Here is an 18750-nt window from a genome sequence, read left to right as displayed (position 1 = left end):
GGGGCTGCGGCCGCAATAAAAGTACGGCGAGACCCGGCGTTACTGGCAGCACTGGCGTTGTGTTCCTCTGTCAACCATCTCCTGAAACGATCGCAGCTCAAAACAATGTTTCTGCTGCCCCTGCCCTGCCGCAGTAATTCCAAGCACCCAGGCAACACGAACCGGTGTTCTCTGTGCCATCAGTGAATTGCAGAATGTCCTGGGTTGGGTCACAGAGTTCAGCTCCAAACGGATGAAATGCCAGCTTCTTCTAAGGAAGAAAAACCCAAGAGAAAATCTTTTGGCCCCTCTGTCTGCAGGCTCTCAGCCTCACATGGGTTCCCTTATACAGGTTCCTTTGGGTCGGTATTTCTAAGCCCTGAGATTTCACAGAGGCACGATTGGAGCTTTTGGAGGGATTTGGGTTAGTGTGAGCCAAGGCAGCTGCTGTCCTGGCAGGGAGAGTGATGTTTTGTCCTCGGTCTGAGATGGAGTGACCCAGCACAGGTGTGCAGGGAGTATGGAGATGTGGCACTTGGGGCTGTGTGTTGTGGGCGTGGTGGGGGTGGGCTGACGGTTGGATTTGCTGACCTCAGAGGTGTTTTCCAACCATAATGACTCTGACTCTGCATTTATCCACATTCTCTTAAGCTGCCAGCGAGAAAGTCAGTTGCTGCCAAAACATAGGGGAAAGAAAGACAGGTTTCTGTTTGCAGACCGGTGTGGCTGTAGTGTGGTCTTGGCTGCAGCAGTGATTGCTCCTTGCTGTCAGCTGTGTATGAGAGATGGCAGCAGCCTGGCCAGATGCTTGCCCAAAACATTGCTGCTGATCACATTCGTGTTTATCATTGCCCATATGCTGTGATTTCTCTGAGCAGCGGCATCCACCTAAAAGATGGCTTGGCATGCATGTGAAGCAGGGCATGAGTGGAAGCTGCTTGATTAGAGCAGCTGGGATGCAGAAGGCAGCCTAAAGCCCCCCCTTATGTATTTGCAGCCGTTAATTGTGGCTAGAGGCAGGCGTAGCTGTAGAGCAGAGACCAAACATTCCTTGTGGCTCTTGCTAATTAATGATCACTGTGCCTGTGCACACTGACGGCTTGGTGTGGGGGGGCTCTCACCCCGCTGGGGCAGGACGGCACTTTTGATGCTTTTCCAGACTGACAAATGTTGTTTGTGCTGCAGCCACGACAGGATGCCTTATCACAGGAGATACAGAGACCGACGGGACAGCGATGCCTACAGATTGGAAGAGCGGAGCCCGTCCTTCGACGAGGACTATTCCTCGACCCGCACGCGGACCTGGCGGCGATCCCGGGACAGAGAGCAGCACCGTGACAGGAAGCACCAGCACCACTGCAGGAAACGCAGGACCAGGTCTTGTAGCAGTGCCTCCTCGGTGAGTAGCATCCAGAACGAGCTCGGGATTGGTCAGGCGTTAACCATTCTTACCTCCTTCTAGCTCTGAACGCTCTGGGTGAGTACCTCTAATCTCGTTTTTGTGTTTGTTTTGATTACGTGCAGTCTGTAGTCCCTAGAATGTGTCTTGTTAAGCGAGGAGCATTTGTAGCTCTCAGTTTTTCCTAGCCCGGCCCCTGTAGCTTTAATACGTGAGGAAACTAAGCTGTGCTCTCCATGGCCAGGGGAGGGGATGAGTGAAGGCTTCAGATGGCGCACACGTGACACTCTAATAGATGAGCCCTGGCTCCAGGCCAGCTGGGCTGCTGGTTGTGTGTGTTTATAGGCAGCAGAGGCCTCGCTTCTGCATATCCGTGCTTCTTGGCGGGGATTTGGTATGCAGCGGTGGTACGGAGTGCTCCGTGAGGGCAGTGTTGGTTTGGTTTGTGCCAGCATCCCGCACCAAATGGGGTCAGCCAGCCGTATCGAGCCTTGTTCTTCTGAGCCGTTAGCCCTTGGTATTAACTCCTGTCCCACCGTGCTTAGCAGAGCCCTGCACCCTTTGAGAATACATGTGTCCTCTTTGCCTGGTTCCATGCAGCTCTCCTCAGACTTCCCTTTCTTTGAAAACGCTGTTTTTTCCACCCTGATTCTAATGGAATGGGGTGTTCCTTCCCAAGAGGTTTTGAGGATTAGATGGAATTATTTGGCACGGGGTAGGGAGGATTGTCTCGTGAATGTCCTGGAAGTGCTGTGAGGTATCAGACTCTGTGTATGCCTCACTTCTCTCCAGTAAGGAAAGTTTCTATCGTGCACGTTTGTTGCTTTTACCTGTGATTACAATTAAGTGACCGAGTCCTGATCCCTGCAGCTACAGTGGATATCTGCATGGCTTGGAACTTCTGACGGTCTGTTGCTTTCCTCCTTTCACTCCTTTCCCATTGACTTTTTAATTTTTGCCTTAGAAAGAGCCAGGGCTGTGACTAAAATGTTACAGTGTGGTTTGTGTGCGGTGATCCAGTGTGCAGGTTTGGGTTGGTGTGATCTGAATTCTTTGAAGACTCACAGCTCTCTCAACTGTCCTCTCTCCTCTCTACCTCCTTCTCTGTTTCAGCTTACCTCTGGGGGTCTGTAGCTTCCCATTTTGGACTGGGCGTGGGGCAAGGGGTACAGAAGACAAGCCTGATAGAAGTCCAGGCATGGAAATGTAGAGCTTTGTTTCCATTTTTAAGGCTAAATGGAAAAGATCAGGAATTAGGACAGCTCTCTTTGGACCTAGTCTTTCTGGGAACGTTTGGCTGGTTGTCCAGTAGAAGCTAGCAGTAACAGGAGTAAACATGACCTTGTACCTGTAGTGAACACCTGCAGTGAAACACTCCCTGGGGATTCATTTGACCTGTTCCTAAAGTTCTTCCAGGCTTAAAATTACACCCGAAGGAAAAAGAGCAGTGTTAGATCTGCTTGCAGCCAGTCAGGTGTAGAGATGGAGGATCAACCTCGTTGATTCTGTCGAGAAGTGGCAGGACGCACTAGGGAGCTGGCGACCTGTTAGCCAGGGTATAAGAGAGCAGGCTGTATGGGGACAACTGCTACTCTGGCTTCTACTGGACAGCCTGTCCAGCTCCTTTACCCTTCATCATGTTTGCCAGCGGAGAAAAATGACATTCTTCTGGCAAAGCCCTCTTCCTCCTTGTGCCTCTGGGGCCTCTGGTGCTCCTGAGGATGTTGCTCCTCTGTGCAAACTCTGGGGGAGCGGTGGTGTCGAGCCAGTACCTGGAGCTCCCCAGTTGCTGCCCTGCAGAGAAGAGGGGGACCTTTCCCTGCTTAGAGCAGTGGCACCAGCCGCTGTAGCTAACGAGAGTTTTCTTTACATACCTGTAGCTGTTGATTACTTTTCTGTTTTGAAGTTAGTTTGTGTCTTGACGTGTCCCTTGCAATATCCCTATCGTTATATATGCTGTGTGCCTTATGAAATGCTGGGATCTGGAAAATCCAACCACCGACGCACCGTCGTCTCCACCTTTGAATGACCACCCAATCTGCCACTCGGAACTGCCCGCTGTGCGCACTCGGTCGTATGCCGTTTCGGGGGGCGGTGCGTACAGAGAAGCCAACAGAGCAGTAAGCGCAGCAGGAGCGTGGAAGATGACAAGGAAGGCCACCTGGTGTGCAGGATCGGCGATTGGCTTCAAGAGCGATGTACAGCCACCTTTCGTAAAACTTTACCTCTACTTTCTATCCCCGTGTTAGACGAGATCTCTCTTATTGTACTGGAGGGGTCTCCTAGTGTTTATTGCTTATAAATGGACTGATGAGTAAATTGCCTGAGGCAGACAATAGTCACTTGAGTTTTAAAGAGCGTAGCAGTGAGAGACGTTTTTGTTTTGACACTTTATTGCTGTGAATTGCAGGAGCTCAGCTCTCACCACTCCACTCGAGTTCACATCTGCTCCTGTTTTCTCTCCTAGATGAAATTGTCGGCAGCCTTGGCGAAGGCACTTTTGGCAAAGTTGTGGAGTGTGTAGACCACGCCAGGTAGGTGGTTTTCACTTCCCAACACCTTGTCTATCCGTCGTGCTGCGAACCCGGAGGGTCGTGAGGGTGGCAAGATTTATGCTGCCACTATAATGCACTATTCAGCCGCTGAGAGCTTCAGCACAGCGCTGCTCTACTGCCCTACTGTAAAAGCAGGGAACTCCAGGGCTGGGCTAGCCAGATGGGAAAGCAGCCTCTTAATCTGCCACGGCGCTTCTTTTTTCGTCCTCTCCTGTGATTACATTTGACTCCGATCTCTTCCCAACCTTTCATCTGGCTCTGAGCCCCAGGGTCAGCTTAGCACAGGAGCTGCTGGGATCTCCTGCCTCCTCAGACGCAGTTGGAAAGAGGAGTTGTCTGCTGGAGTGGCAGGTGACCTTAGGGACTGCTGGGTCAGGACGTGGAGTATTTGCAGAGTTTGCTGCAGCTCTCTTTCGGGTGTTACTTGAGCCTTTCACTTCAAACATTTGTGGGTATATAAGCACTTCTCAAGGTTGGGATAAGGACAGAACATCTAATCTCTTGCCCAGCGACCTCGCTGGTTTTTGTGCGCTATCACTTACTCATCCCAAGCTTCTAAAGGCTCCTTCCTGTGCCTGTTTGTATTTCTTAGTGTGGCCCTAAAGGCTGCTGCAGGGCCCTGTGGAACACGTATAGCAGGCAGTAACAGCTTTTGCTCTGACTCCTTTTGTCTCTTCTCTTTCAGAGGTAAATCGCAGGTGGCACTGAAAATCATAAAAAATGTTGGGAAGTACCGTGAGGCAGCCAGGCTGGAAATTAACGTCCTGAAGAAAATCAAAGAGAAGGACAAGGAGAACAAATTGTAAGCTTGGAATACCTGCTACTACTCTCCTGTCAGGGGAAACCTGTCTTATGCCTCCGCGTTTTGGAAGAAGAGAACCTCCCTGATTCTGCTATAAACTTTTTTTTACTGAAATCTTAACAGCTGACATGCTGGGTTATAGCGAGGAAAAATTAACCACAGCTTATCTGACACGAGAGTCAGAGTATTACAGATCTTTATGTAACGGTGGTTGGGCAAAGTGGGGCCGGGGTGTGCAAATAGGATTATTGTGCTTCCAAGTCAGCTGGCTCAGAGCTTTTGCTTAGCAACAGTTGGGAGAATTACTGTACTGTCAAGTCTCTAAATGATGCTTAATCCCATGTTTTCTTCTCTGTAAAGCTTGTGTGTCCTGATGTCAGACTGGTTCAACTTCCACGGCCACATGTGCATTGCCTTTGAACTTCTTGGCAAGAACACTTTTGAGTTCCTGAAGGAGAATAATTTCCAGCCATACCCTCTCCCTCAGATCCGGCACATGGCCTACCAGCTCTGCCATGCCTTGAAATGTGAGTTACATGGGGCCAGCCTCTGGAGCTGCCAGCAGCTGTTTGTCCTCCAGTACCTGCTGGTTTTGCTTTTATCCATAGTGGTACCTGAGTACACTAGCTTCTTTGCTGAAGCTTGTAAGAAAGACAAGAGGTGCTGATTTCTATGGACGACAAAGTAGGAATGGAGCGGCAGTCTTTAAATTTGCTTTCTTTTCCTTCTGATAGGAATGGAGGAGAGCCTTGTAAGCTCTTTTGTGCCTTCTCTACCAGAAATACTCCATCCACACCTAGGCTACCATGTCTCATCAAAATGGGTTGGGAGGGAAACAAGGAGTTGGCTTACATGAAAATATCCAGTACATGACTGGACTTGGTGCTCTGATGGGCAGAGCTCATGAGTGCTTTAGTTTGTGGCTCTTACATGTTTTTTCTCTCTTCTTTCCCACCTATGCAGTTCTACATGACAACCAGCTGACTCACACTGACCTCAAGCCAGAAAATATCTTGTTTGTCAATTCCGACTTTGATACTCTGTACAATGAGAAAAAGGTGAGCTATGTCTCAAAAGAAGTGACTAAACCAGGAACAGCCTGCATGTCCCTCCCTGTTCTGTACATGTCCTGCAGTCTGTTCAGCAAGAACAAATTTGAAGTTAGGACTCTTTCTCCCATGTCTTTTAAGAGCCTTAAGCTCTGACTCAGTGGCTTCAGTCCACAGCAGCAGTTCAGCAGCTTTCTGTAACAATGACATGAGATGTAAATAGCTCAGAACTTCGTAGTTGTCGTCGTTCTGGTTAAGAGTGCAGACTGAGCAGTTCTAGGGACAGTAGGGCTCCTTGGAAAGCCCACCTCAATCCTCAACTAGCTATTAAGAATACTGAGGACTTGTTTGTTTGCAGAGCTGTGAGGAGAAATCCATCCGGAACACGAGCATCCGCGTGGCAGACTTTGGAAGTGCCACCTTCGATCACGAGCACCACACCACTATCGTGGCTACCCGGCACTACCGTCCCCCAGAAGTGATCCTTGGTGAGTGCTGCCGGGGCTAAGGGAGCCTCAGTTCCACCAAGGAGCTAGTGAAAAGCTGCTGGGATTTGCTGGGAGCATAAAGCTAGCTTTATTCTCTTTGCAGAGCTGGGCTGGGCACAGCCATGCGATGTCTGGAGTACTGGCTGCATTTTGTTTGAGTATTACCGCGGCTTCACGCTCTTCCAGGTATGACTCCTGCTAAAGGTGTTGCACCCTTCGGCCAAAGTAAACATCCTTAATGTCTAAACAGGCTAGAACTTAGGAGGGAGGGGAAAGGCAGACCAGGCGCTAAAAACTCAGAAGCTAAGTTTGAAGATTGGCACAGGAAAACTCACAATTTGAGTACTCATGGCTTGCTGGAAGGATGTTCACTTCTGGTTTCTTCACTGTGCCTATGAAGACTAGGAAAAGCAAGAGAAGAAGCAGATGGATGAGGCCTGTGCCCTGTTGTACTAAGGGACAGGGTTTAGTGGGAAATATCGGTGGTAGGTGGGCGGTTGGAGTGGATGATCTTGAAGGTGGTTTCCAACTATGGTGATTCTGTACTTCCAGACCTCTCTTCTCTCTTCTTATCCTGTACTTGGGTAGCAGACAGACCTTTCATCATCAGATCTCTGCTCTGAAGTAATGCACCATTGCTTTTTTTTCCTTTGCAGACCCATGAGAATCGTGAACATCTTGTGATGATGGAGAAAATCCTTGGGCCCCATTCCATCTCACATGATCCATAGAACTCGGTAGGAACCCATACTTCAACTCTAAAAGACCAGTCAGCTGTTGGTGGTGGTTGATTAGTCAGGACTCCAGCTGTCTCTTCACATACCAGGTCTTACTTCTGTAGGTGTAAGCATGGGAAACTTGCTGCAAGTTTTGGTTTTGAGCTTGATCACAAGTTTTAGGGGAAACGGTTGAGTCTTGTCTTTCAGTTTTACTGGCTGCTGTTCTTCTGTGTGGGTAAGCCTTACTGAACACCTCTTTCCTCCTCTCCAGAAAGCAGAAATACTTTTACAAAGGGAACCTAGTGTGGGATGAGAACACATCTGATGGGAGATACGTCCAAGAGAACTGCAAGCCGCTGCGGGTAAGTGCTGCTGAATCCCTGTGGGGTTCCCTACCTGAGCTCTGTGCTGGGGAAAGGGCAGGAGGTACAGAGCTCCAAACTTGATGAGGTTGTGACAGCCATCACCTTGCTGTAGGTCACAAAACTAGGGGCTGGTGTTTGCTTCCTCTTGTACTGGCATCTACCCTTCTGTTTTAGACATACATGCTGCACGACTCACTGGAACATGCACAACTCTTCGACTTGATTAGAAGGATGCTGGAATTTGACCCTTCCCGGAGGATCACGTTTTCAGAAGCCCTCCTACATCCCTTCTTTGCTGGCCTCTCTGCAGAGGAAAGGATGCTGTGCGGTCGTGGCACCAGCCGGGACCTGAGCAGATGACAGCTGGGGAGGGTGTGATACCTGTTAGATTTGTACAGATGGGAGTGGTTCTCTCTTCTCTCAGAGTTCAGAGGGGCACTGTGACATGAACCCTGGGTCGGGGAGGTGAGGAAAAGCTACAGCAGAAAGCACAGATTTGTCTATTTATATGTTGTAAAGTTAAAATAAAGTGTTTCTTATTGTTTGATACTTCCCTCGTAGGCAGGCGTAGGGGTCTCTTACTCCTAGGTTTCTTTTCCTCACCTTAAAGATGATAGAGCTGTTGAAAAATAGGACATTAAGCAGGACACTTTGCTCCAGTGGAGGGCAAGAAATGAGTTAGCAGGCTCAGTCTCTTCCTGGTCTCTGCCCTTATGCCTCTGAGCTATGGAGAGCAGCAAGAAGTTTGTTCCAGCCAGGGGTATCAGGCTCCAGCATTATAGCAGACAAGTGAATAGCACACATGAATAGTTGCACTTTATTTCAGGGCATCCTGCAATAGCAGCAGGAATTAGTCATTACAAACATTGGGTCACAAATAGAATCGAGCAGTGACACAGTGCAGTGATCTTCACATGGTCATGACCACAGCAGCGCTCACAGGCAGTTCCTATGATGGTTGTGAAGGTAGAAACTTCTTTATCTCAAACACATTTCAAAAAAGAAAAGGTGTTGCATTCTTTGAGTTGCAATGGCAGTGTGAGGGAAGGAGGAAACCAAGGGATCTGGCCCTCCTCCTGGGTCTTGCAGAGTGCTCCAGCAGAGCACACACCTGCAAGGAAGATGCATTTCACGTGGGCGAGACCCATACTTCCTTCCTCAAATAAGCCTTTGTATCTGAGAGAAAGTACAGCCAAACACCCAGATGTGCTCTCACTTTCAGAAAGCAAGCACAGGGTAAAGGTTAACAGGCAGAAACACAGCCCCCAACCCCCCACTGTGCCCTAAACACACTACAGGAGTACAAATGGGAAATCATCTTCCATACCTGGGGGCTTGTGCCCTGGTATGTAGCACTACCCACTTTATTTTTTGCTTAGAGGTGAGGAACTCCATTGCTGCATGGGCCTTGATGCTTCCTGAAGCCACGCAGCAGTGACTACAGGCCTGCTGCCAGCTGCCATCCCTGCAAAAATGTCTTTACCTGGTTCAGTGCCCTACTGGGCATTTAGCTTCAGCCACTGGCACAGCAGCATAGCAGCAAGAAAGGATCCTGTGATTATGTCTTGAATGTTTTTGCACCATTACTGCTCTGCACGTGCAATCTACAGTTTAACAGCCAACCCAGAAGAGCCAAGAAAAGCTTGCAGCCTCATTATTTAAAAAGAAGTTCCATTACAAGTGTCTTGAGCAAGGGAATTGAAAGTACGAGGAGTAAGCCTAACAAAGTACTAAACCAACACAGGGAACTACTGCCCGCCCTTTTAACTCAGATGCTGCTCTGCAGATAAAGATAAGTTCTAGCTGTGAGGAAACAAGAATTGCAAGTGCAAGGCTTCTCTGCTTTTCCAAGAGCCAGCCCCACTGTGCCCCTTCCCCTGCAGCCAAGCCAGAACCACAGCCTAAGTGGCACTACAGAACAAGCTAAAACATGGCTCTGCTGAGGAGGGGGTGCTTCTGCTTAGCCCTTCCTGCCCACCCAAGGGCAGAGCAACACCTGCTCAGAGTACCGACAATTCACAAAACTCAGTCTCTGCAAGAGCACCAAGGCTGCCCAGCCCTATGCAGTTCAGTAGTCGTGCCGCCAGCGGGGAAAGCAGCTTGGGGGAACCAGGGTCCAAGAGAGCAGAGCCCTTGGTCCTGCTGAGGTAGATATGGCAAGTCTTCCCCCATCACACAGCTTAGAATCACAGAATAGCCCAAGTTGGAAGGGTCTTCCAACTGAAGGATTGCTGAACCCAACACCACCCAAAAATCTCACCGTATTTTTCAGAGTGCTGTCCAAACACTCCATGAGCTCCTGCACGTGCAGACCCTTTTCCTAACTTCCACCTGACTGTTCCCTGACACAGCTCAATGCCATTCCCTTAGGCCGTATTGCTGAAAAGAAGTGGCCCCCAAACAGAGCCCTGCAGAACCCTGCAATGCCTGGCTGCCAGCCTGATGTGTGTAACCCCATTTCCTGCCAACCCTTCGAGCCCAGCCCATTAGCCAGCCACTCACCCACAACATCATGCAGCTGCCTAGCTGTATGCCAGGCATTTTGTGAGATACTGTCAGAAATAATACCAAAAGTTTTGCTGAAATCCAAAAATGATTTACATGAAGTGGCTTCCCTTGGTTAACTAGGTGGGAAACCTTGTCATAAAAGGAAATTAAGTTCATTAAACTGGCTGTTCCCCTCGTAAACATGTGCTGGCTGTGACCATCGACTGTGTTGTCTCAATCATTTTTTCAGTAACTCCCAGCATTACCTTCTCCATAATTTTACCAGGCACTAAAGGTAACTATAGGACTGTCAGTTTTACAAAGTCTCCCCTCCTGCCAGTTCTGACAACTAGGACAATGTTTGCAGCTTCCAGTCAAGTAGAATGCCTCCAGTCTTCCAAAGTCATTAAAATATAATTGAGAGAAGTGTCAGGGTGACATTGGCCAGTTCTTGCTATATCCAGGGATGAATCCCATTGGGTCCCAGTCTTCTAGGCATCCAGCTGGAGCAGCAAATCCCACACTACTTGAGGGGTTTGCTGGGAGTTCATTGTTCCTGCAGCCACAGACCTTCAAGGATCCCAGAGTACATCATCAGTGTTGAAGACAGAGGCAAAGAAGGCAATAAAAGCCTCCGTTTTATCTGTGCTCCTGTTTGTGAGGCAACCATCCTTATCAAGTAACAAACCTACGTTATCTCTGGACTTCCTCTTGCTGTTAACTTATTTTAAGAAGCTCTTTTTGTTGTCCCCCACAGCAGTGGCCAACTTTAGCTCTAGTTGAGCTTTGGCCACATAATGGTGGAGAGCATCTCTAAAGCCCTCACATATCTCCTGAGATCTCTTCCAGTGGCCATACACTTTCCTTCTTTTCCCACTTAAACTCCAGAAAAGATCCCTGCTTTGAGCCAAGCCAGCCTTCTGCCTCACTTCTTCGGTTTCTGCCACTTGGGAATCATCTGCTCCTGTGCTCTTAAGAGGCAGCAGCAGCTCTTAAGAAGTGATTATCACTGACAGACCTCAACTCCTTCAGAAGCAGATCCCCAGGGGAAGTCTGAAGTCTGCTCTCCCCACAGCCAGCATCAGATCTACGCTTCCTGGCAAAATAATTACTCAACTGCTTCCTTTCAACCAGCAAAGCCTTTTACCTCCACTTCTGATACACTCAGCCTCTGCTCTAAAGAGATGAAAGGTAAAAAGAAGTGCCTGATCTGTAAATGCAGAGCACACAGGGGTCCACATGTGATGGGCAGGACAAACACAGCCACAGCACAGCTAGAACTATTCCCACACACAGGGCAGCTGTCCTCGTGCTTCAGCCTAACAGAATCCAGCTGCCCTGGAGAAAAGGCACCATGTGAAGCTCTGAAGTCCTCCACAGCTGCCTGAACAGGCTGTGTGACAAGTTTAGGATCAGCAGAAGCTTTGAGGGCAGGTAAGGCCCCAGGAGAACAGAATGGGGAGCAAGCAGGAAGGGAGCCAAGGACCTCTCTGTGGGAACAGGGCCCCCGTTTGGCATCTGCCTGGTGTCTCCTGTGTCACCTTACCCTGGGCACATAGGCCAGAACTGACCCTCACTGCAGGTCCCCAGTGGGCACATCAGGACAGACTCCACATCCATTCCCACCTCTGTGTATTCACAGGAATGCTGTGGCCCACCTGTCACTACTGGGTACGCAGCCCACTGTGACCTGAGGGCATTCCTGAAAGCCAGGGGTTGTTTCTTTCCAGAAAAGCAACGTGTACCCAGCTACCACGACACAGGTGTGTGCACACCCACCCTCACACACAGCCTTTGTGCCCAAAGGGAATGGCCAGATGGGTGACCGAATTCCCAAACCGCACGGAGCATAGGAAGGATACTAGAAACACTGCAGGGGGGCACATCCACACATCCCCTGCACCATACAGCACAGAGTCAGAGTAACGTGCCCTGTTTCGCTCTGCTTCCCCCAGTTCAGCCACTCACTGTGCCAGAAAAAAGGGGAAAAAAAAAAAAAAGCAAACCAAAACACTCTGGAAAAGTTCTTTACCATAACATACCTTGTTCCCCCCAAACAAAGAAACAAACAGCCAAGAGAATACATAAGCAAATAAGCCTAACTGAGGACATTGGTGCTCCAGGAGCACATGCTGCCTGAGAGCTTCTGGCTCCTGACACAAGCTTTCTGATGAAGGAACTCTCTCCTCAAGAGGATGGAACTACTGCTGCCTTCATGAACAAAGAACAGGGGGGGAAATCCAACAGAACAGAACAAAATCAAATCCACCCTCCCACTACAACCACAGGAAAAAAAAAAGTTTATTTCTACACAATCCAGGGGTGCTGCTCCCACCAGGACACCTTACTGGGTCTACCTGCCCAGAAGGACTGGGAAATGCATCCCAAATCTCCACACCACCCACTGCTTGTACCAAAACATTTCCATGCACATCCCTATGTTAAATAGTCCCTTGGCAGGTCTGGGCAGCAACTGCTGCCCTTACTAGGGACAGATACCACTCTCCTGCATGTTCCTTCTTACAATGGCACAAGAGAATGAAAACAGCTTTGCAGTTACATTTGCTTCCTTCTTTTTGATTTCATTTTATGACTTTTTTTTTTTTAATATAACATTTCTTCTGGAAGGAAACTCTCCAGAACTTCACATCCTTAAGGCTTGTGATGCCTTGTTTACCAGTCAGGTTCCACTGGACAGCTTATTTGACAGAACTCCTCCTCTCTTCCTTCAGGTCCACATTGCTGGATGGGCTCTAAGTGGAGTGCAGGGGGATGACGAATTTGCAGCCGAAGGGTGAGTGGTAGTTTATTCCCACTTCCTGAAAGACCTTCTGGGGAATGCCAATGTCACAGAGGTACACACGCCCTGCCCTCTCACCCAGGGGTAAGGGGAGGCCCAAGGCCAGCGACCACTTGGCATCAATGCCCTGCTCCATTTCACTTATGGGAGGGTCTATGCTGAGGACGGGTGCCCTGTTCTGGTTGGCCCAGTCCACAACTGCTTTGTACCAAGGCTGATCTCTCAAAAAGGCATTTTCGTGACAATCCAGGCAGTTGATCACTAGGTCAACAGGGGTATCAGGGAGATCTGAAAGAAACACAAGCACTGTCAGCAGCAAGGAGCAGCCTCAAACCTCAAGCTAAGGCTCAGTGCCTTCCCTCCTGACACCGTGCTGCCTGCAGAGTTTTTTTCCATTTTTGTTTCCAGTACCATCAGTCTCGTTGCATGCAGTCTGGCCTCACAGGTTATCATCGCTGTCCTTCTGCAGAAGACACTGACATCAGTATTTCAAAGCTCTGTAACTTGCTCCAGCAGCCCTCAGATGGCACCACTGAGCTGGCTCTGCAGACCAGGCAGCTTAGGAAAGCAGGGGATTTCTCTTTCCATTAAGAATGGAGATTTTTTTTCTAATCTGCATGCTGAATAGAAAGCATTTTGTTCGGAGTATACCTACTGAACAGCAGTTTGTTTGCTGCAGTGCTGCCTCTTTCACTGAGCTCTGTTGGCCTCCTTGCACTCACTGGCTGCTGCATTACCTCTTCACGAAGCACCTGGTGTGAGGTCTGCTGTTTTCTAACAGACACGCAGCCCCGGCACCACAACCACAACACAATATACTGTGCAGTGCTCCAATTCTCACATTTGTTACTCCCAAAAAGTTTTAATAAACTAGGTCTGATGAAGGTGCTGGTGAAACAACAAAGAGAAACAAGCTCTCTCACAATAAACTGCAGAGTATCAGCTTATTCTAGAGCACACTCAGATCTGAGCTCTGACAGCTAGCTCAGCAAAGCTGCACGCTTGGTGAAAAACAGCAGTTTGGATGCTCATTTACTTGTAGTTTCAATATGCTGAACAAGGCAGGCCGTTATCCTAAGAGAATGGCTGGTCTGACTCAGCTTCACACAGCAGCTCTTGTGTTTGTTCAGACCGGAAACATCTGTACCAGCACAACTGCTCCACTGTTGGACCTCTCGAGCCTCTGCCATCCCACCAGCCTCCAGGCACACTTCTGGATGCCACTAGATGGTGCCACTAGCACGGACAAGCAGCACCAAACCAAACAGCAGAGATATCTGCAACCTGCACTGCTCCTCACTTACCTTTGACGCTGGACACCTGCTGGCCTTGTGTCTTGCTGAACAGGTTCAGCTCATTGGTGATGGACTCCAGCATCTTGACGAAGTTGGGCAGGAAAAGGATGACGTGGACGTCGTGGTTGGAGAGGTGCCGGCCGCAGCTGATCCCCTGGGCCCCCTTCACGTGGGGGCCACACAGCAGGGCTACTGTGGGCCGCTGATGCACGTTTTTTGGGTTCAGCCTAAACGAAGACAAAAGGGGAATGGTAATAAGCCCCAAAATCTTCTACCTTTGTACTGCAAGAAGAAAAAAAAATAAATCAGTAAGATGCAAATGAACAGGTGTTTTGCAAGCTTTCCGCTTTCTCTGAAGAGAAAGGAACCCACACCCTTGTGCAGGGCTGATAGCAGAGAGCTGCTCTGCTTGCAGGTTCCCTTCAAGATCTCTTTGCACCCATGGGCAGAGAGCTGGTCCCGGCCTGCCCTGGTTCATCTCACAGCCAGCTTACACTTTCAAAGCAGAGGATATTTCCACTGCTCTTGCAGCAAGCCTGAATTTGGTGCAATTTTACTTTAAGAAGGCTTTTTCCCTTCCCCCCCGTGACTTTGAAGGGCAATGCTGTGAAAACCACAACAGTTTAATAGTTTAAGTTGTAAAAAAATAAGTGCTCCAAAGCCAGCACAAGTAATAAAGCCAGTCATACATTAGGTTTTGCAGCTGAGAGGGTCAGAGCTGCCTGGTAGGTCACCACTTGCTGCTTTAATTCAAGCAGTCAGGTCCTAGAATGCAAGTAAAGCACTCCTGCACAGAGACAGTTAGGGTTTACCTTCTGTTTCAAGAATGAATCATTTGGACTTATATAACAATATAAGAATACATGTGCAATTGCCTGGTCACATCAATAACAATGCTAAGGACAAGCATCCAGTCAGCATGTGCAAAGAGTGGCGAATGCTCTCCAACCTTGCTACCAAATGAGGCCCTCCAAAAGGGCAAATGTTCTCAGTTTAGTTGTCCAAGAGCTAACTCAGCCTCATGAAGACCAGAACAGCACTTTGCTTTCATTAGCCAACTTTTTACTGCTATCATTAAAATGTAACGTGTATAAACAATAAAGGAAAGGTTTAGCTATTTCCATAAAGGGTCAGCTCATTAAAATTCTGAAATGGTTTAAACAGACTTGGGTTACATCTGTGCAAAGCTAAGTTCCCTGAAAAAAATGCCCATTAGATGGAAAGAAAAACATCAGCTCTGCTTTGTCTTTGACTCAAAAGACACTTCTGCTCCTGGACACAAGAGCTTCTTTTTGGCTCTCTCTCAGTATTTCATTCACCCAAGGTGGTATGTTTAATTGGTACTTTTTTAGAGAAGGGGAAAAAAAAAGGAAAAAGAAAAATACTAAAACCTTCTGTAAGGGTTCCACGTCAGGAGCCTGAGCCTCACACTTGTCTGCATGCTTACTGGAAAAGCTGACGTGTGAGCTACAGCAGAAGGTCTGCCTGGCACTGGGATGAGTTTTTTCTTTTAAGGAGAGAAAAACAGGTGACAGCTGTCTCCAACTGCAGGAGCACTGTGCAACAAGTGACAGCAGGCACCTACATCACATCTACCTCAAAAGCAATCTCTCCACCTCTTTCACTTATCCCCACTTAGAGGAAGAAGTTAGCAGAGGCAACATCTTCTTAGAAAGGGCAAAATCCCAGCAGAGGCGATGGGATGAGTGTTACCTGTTGGGTCCCCCGAGCAGGCTCAGAGCCATCTGACTTGCACACACTCCTGTCATCTCCAGCCTCCGTTCCAGGGTCAGCCCATGCTTTTCAGCAACCGACAGCAGCTTTTTGTGAAGCTCATACGACACGCTGGGCACAACCAGCCCGGAGTCTGGATTTGAGGAAGAGATAAAGAGACAAAGCTTCAAAGAAATGGAAAAGAAATATAACTGGAGACTTTTTTCCAGAATGCTGCAGTCTGTTTTTTTTCCCAGACGGCAGTTAGACGTTATAAAGAGCCTGCTCAACCCAATAATCCAAGTTCCTTCTGAGAGCATCACATGTATCTCATCTTGCCAGCTCAGTTTGCAGCTACCACAACTGCTACCCTAAGGGATATCACATCAGCAGCTGCAGTGAACCCACTTATCCCCAGACACTGAGAAGAGATTCTGGAACACGCTTCCCTCCTCAGCCAGGAGGAGTTGCTACTCTGCTTAAAACCAGTTACTCCTACCATGTCAGTAGCACAGGCAGCCTCCTCTCAGTCACAAGAGGGGCTGGAAACCAGATACTCCCTGCATTTACACTTTATTACAGTTGGTTCCTGGATCTCTACCAGTTCCAATGCACACACCACATCACAGCAAGCCATCCCCATGTGCCACGCAAGTGTCCTCACTGCCTTGGTGGTGCCACGTCACATCTGCCTTCAGACACAAACACTGAACTGCAATATGCTGGAGCAGCGAGGGAGCGACGCAGCTGAAAGAACAAAGTCTACAGAAAAATTCTTCTCAGACATTTGACAGCCTGGTCTGAGAGCCAGGAAATGCTCCAGCATGTGGATTAGGGGAAAAACAAACAAGAGAGGTTTTGTTAAGCCATGAGAACAATGCCTGCAGCAGGCAGCACTACCACCACTCCAGCATGCCTCCACAGCAGAGTTGTGTGGAATCAGCAGGTGAAAGAGAAACAAACCTGAGTAACTCTTCAGGCCAATCCATTTCACACTCCTCCTAATAGGGGAATCTGGTGCTGGCTTCACAAAAGAACCCCGCAGTAAACTCCTCTGGAAACAGAGGGGATTTCTTGACACAAAAAAGCAGCTATGGGAAGCCACAGCAATTGTTTGATGGTGTGCTGAGCAGCAGAAGAAACTAGAAATAACTACTGAAGGCATATGAAGAAGTACACAACACAAGCATCAAGTGAGAAAAATTGCTGCAACAGCCAGCACGATACCTCAAATATATTTGGCCATAGAAACAGACTCTGTATTCTAGCTTTTCTCCACAGCTTTATGATTGCATCCTCTTTGGTCTGTTTGATAGTTAGCCCGACGCAGGATCACAGATACAGGCTGTTCTGCTTTCACACACACTCCTGCAAGCCCTGGGGATCCTAAACCATCTCCCAGCTCAGGAGCAGCACAGCTCAACTCCCTCCCCGTGCAGGAGGAACACAGCTGAAGCACAGCAAGAAAAAGCTCGTTTCCCACTGCTCAGCTCGCTCACAAGCACCACTCTCAGCCAGACAAGCAATCCCAGCAGAACCACATTAGAGCTTCTGTGCCTGAATGTGTTACAACGCCAACTGTTCAGAGAAGAGAAGGCCGAGAGTTCTGGTTCCTCTGCAGACTTGCTTTGCTGGGAATTCCTTGCAGGGCTCCTTTGTTGAAGCCTCAAAAAGAAAAGCTAAGAAGAAATGCTGTAGGCCTAGCATAAATGCTCAGCAGCAGTACCAGCTCAAAACAGAGCTGCAACGGCGTACACATCCGCTCAGAAAGGAAACCTAACAGTCACTCACAGGCTCGAGCAGAAAAACAGCATGAGAACCAGTTGTAACAAGCCACTGCCACATTCAAATGAGAAAAGCAGCATCTTTTAATTGCTAAGAACTATGCTTGTACTGCCATATTTCCCCAGGGTGCCAGGCACAAACCACTAAGCCTAGGCACTGCAGAAATAGCAGGTTTTGCATATCCTGAGGTTTTCAGAGCACAGGTGCTCCTGTAAGGTAAGAGCAACAGGCTGCAGCACATCCTGCAAGGCAGAGCAGATCACACTGGATGCTGGGCTGAATCCCTACGACTTTCAACTCCCAGCCCTGCAGACACGGAGGGACCAAAAGCGTTCAAGTGCTTGACCTTGCATGCTAACAGCCCATTAAACCGCCTCTGCTAACGATGTTTTATTACGCGCAGTGCATATGGGAGCATGCACACTATCAAAGTCATTTCGGAGTCCTGATAGCAGCCGCCAAACGTTTGGAGTCATAAGCCACTAATAACGCTGCGCCTGGCCCACTAGTCACGCACCTGCCCCGTGTTCACACACCCTCTCAGCCTCCAAGTCACGCAAGGCTCAATTCCATCCCTATTCCTGCAACTTCATCGGGTCTTGTTTTTCAAGCTTGAGGGAGGACTTGGAATGAGTGACCTGAGGTCGGGATGTCACTGCGGTGGAGCAAGCCACATCCTCTGCTAACGTGGAGCACGCGACTCGCAGAGCTCCTTCTGAGCTGTGAGCTCCTGCTTAACCACGGCACAAACTCCTCAAACCAGAAGGGTGGCAGAGCCACCTCAGATTTCTTATCTATCCAGTGCAGTGTGGCTACTGCCAGTGCCTCCTCTTCAACCACTTACAACCTCTCTCAATCGCTTCCTTCAGAACACAAGGTGTTACAAGCACACCTCTGCCATCAGCAAGACAAAACCCAGCGCCCAGTGGGTTAATGCAAAGAGCACTGCTGGCACAGGATGAGCTTATGTTTAGCACTTGGCTTGGGCTACACTTTGCCCTAATTGCTCCCTCTCAGGGCCAGACTCCAATGCCAAGAGAACTTCCCTTCTTCACACTCACGCAAGGCCCGACCAGTTCGACTGGCTTATCAGAACCAGGCTGAGGGAGTTAAATAAACTCTGACAGAAAGCAATCAAGGAGGCGACGGGTAAACCCACAAACAATAACACTACTGCAACAGAACTGAACTCCTGCCAACTTTAATTATGTTTGGGTTGGACAGTGTGTCTTTATTGTTTGGTAATGAAGGTAATAAAAGAAATTAGCTCAGGCCTTTTAATATTAAATAAATGTATTCTACAGCTGCCTGGAA

The 18750-nt window shown here is 48.7% G+C and overlaps 2 protein-coding genes across 2 annotated transcripts in view; one reads left to right on the top strand and one right to left on the bottom strand.

The window, feature by feature from the left end:
• Window positions 1-1111: 1111 nt before the first annotated feature.
• Window positions 1112-7916, top strand: CLK3 (CDC like kinase 3). Its single transcript, XM_010717190.3, is given in 12 exon segments — window positions 1112-1378; window positions 3483-3576; window positions 3846-3912; window positions 4619-4735; window positions 5096-5262; window positions 5699-5793; window positions 6143-6272; window positions 6376-6458; window positions 6929-6970; window positions 6972-7009; window positions 7263-7353; window positions 7531-7916. Coding segments are annotated over 12 exon segments (1362 nt in total). The 5' UTR covers window positions 1112-1126; the 3' UTR covers window positions 7717-7916.
• Window positions 7917-8157: 241 nt separating this feature from the next.
• EDC3 (enhancer of mRNA decapping 3) overlaps window positions 8158-18750 on the bottom strand; it is a 24650-nt gene continuing 14057 nt past the window's right edge. The window contains 3 exon segments of the mRNA XM_031555241.1: window positions 8158-12931; window positions 13948-14165; window positions 15652-15805. Of these exon segments, the coding sequence (XP_031411101.1) occupies window positions 12597-12931; window positions 13948-14165; window positions 15652-15805 (707 nt within the window). The 3' untranslated portion in view covers window positions 8158-12596.

Source organism: Meleagris gallopavo, chromosome 12 (genome assembly GCF_000146605.3).
Source record: "Meleagris gallopavo isolate NT-WF06-2002-E0010 breed Aviagen turkey brand Nicholas breeding stock chromosome 12, Turkey_5.1, whole genome shotgun sequence".
Taxonomy (NCBI): domain Eukaryota; kingdom Metazoa; phylum Chordata; class Aves; order Galliformes; family Phasianidae; genus Meleagris; species Meleagris gallopavo.
The sequence above is the reverse complement of the archived record's forward strand: the minus strand, read 5'-3'. Positions and strand labels throughout refer to the sequence as shown.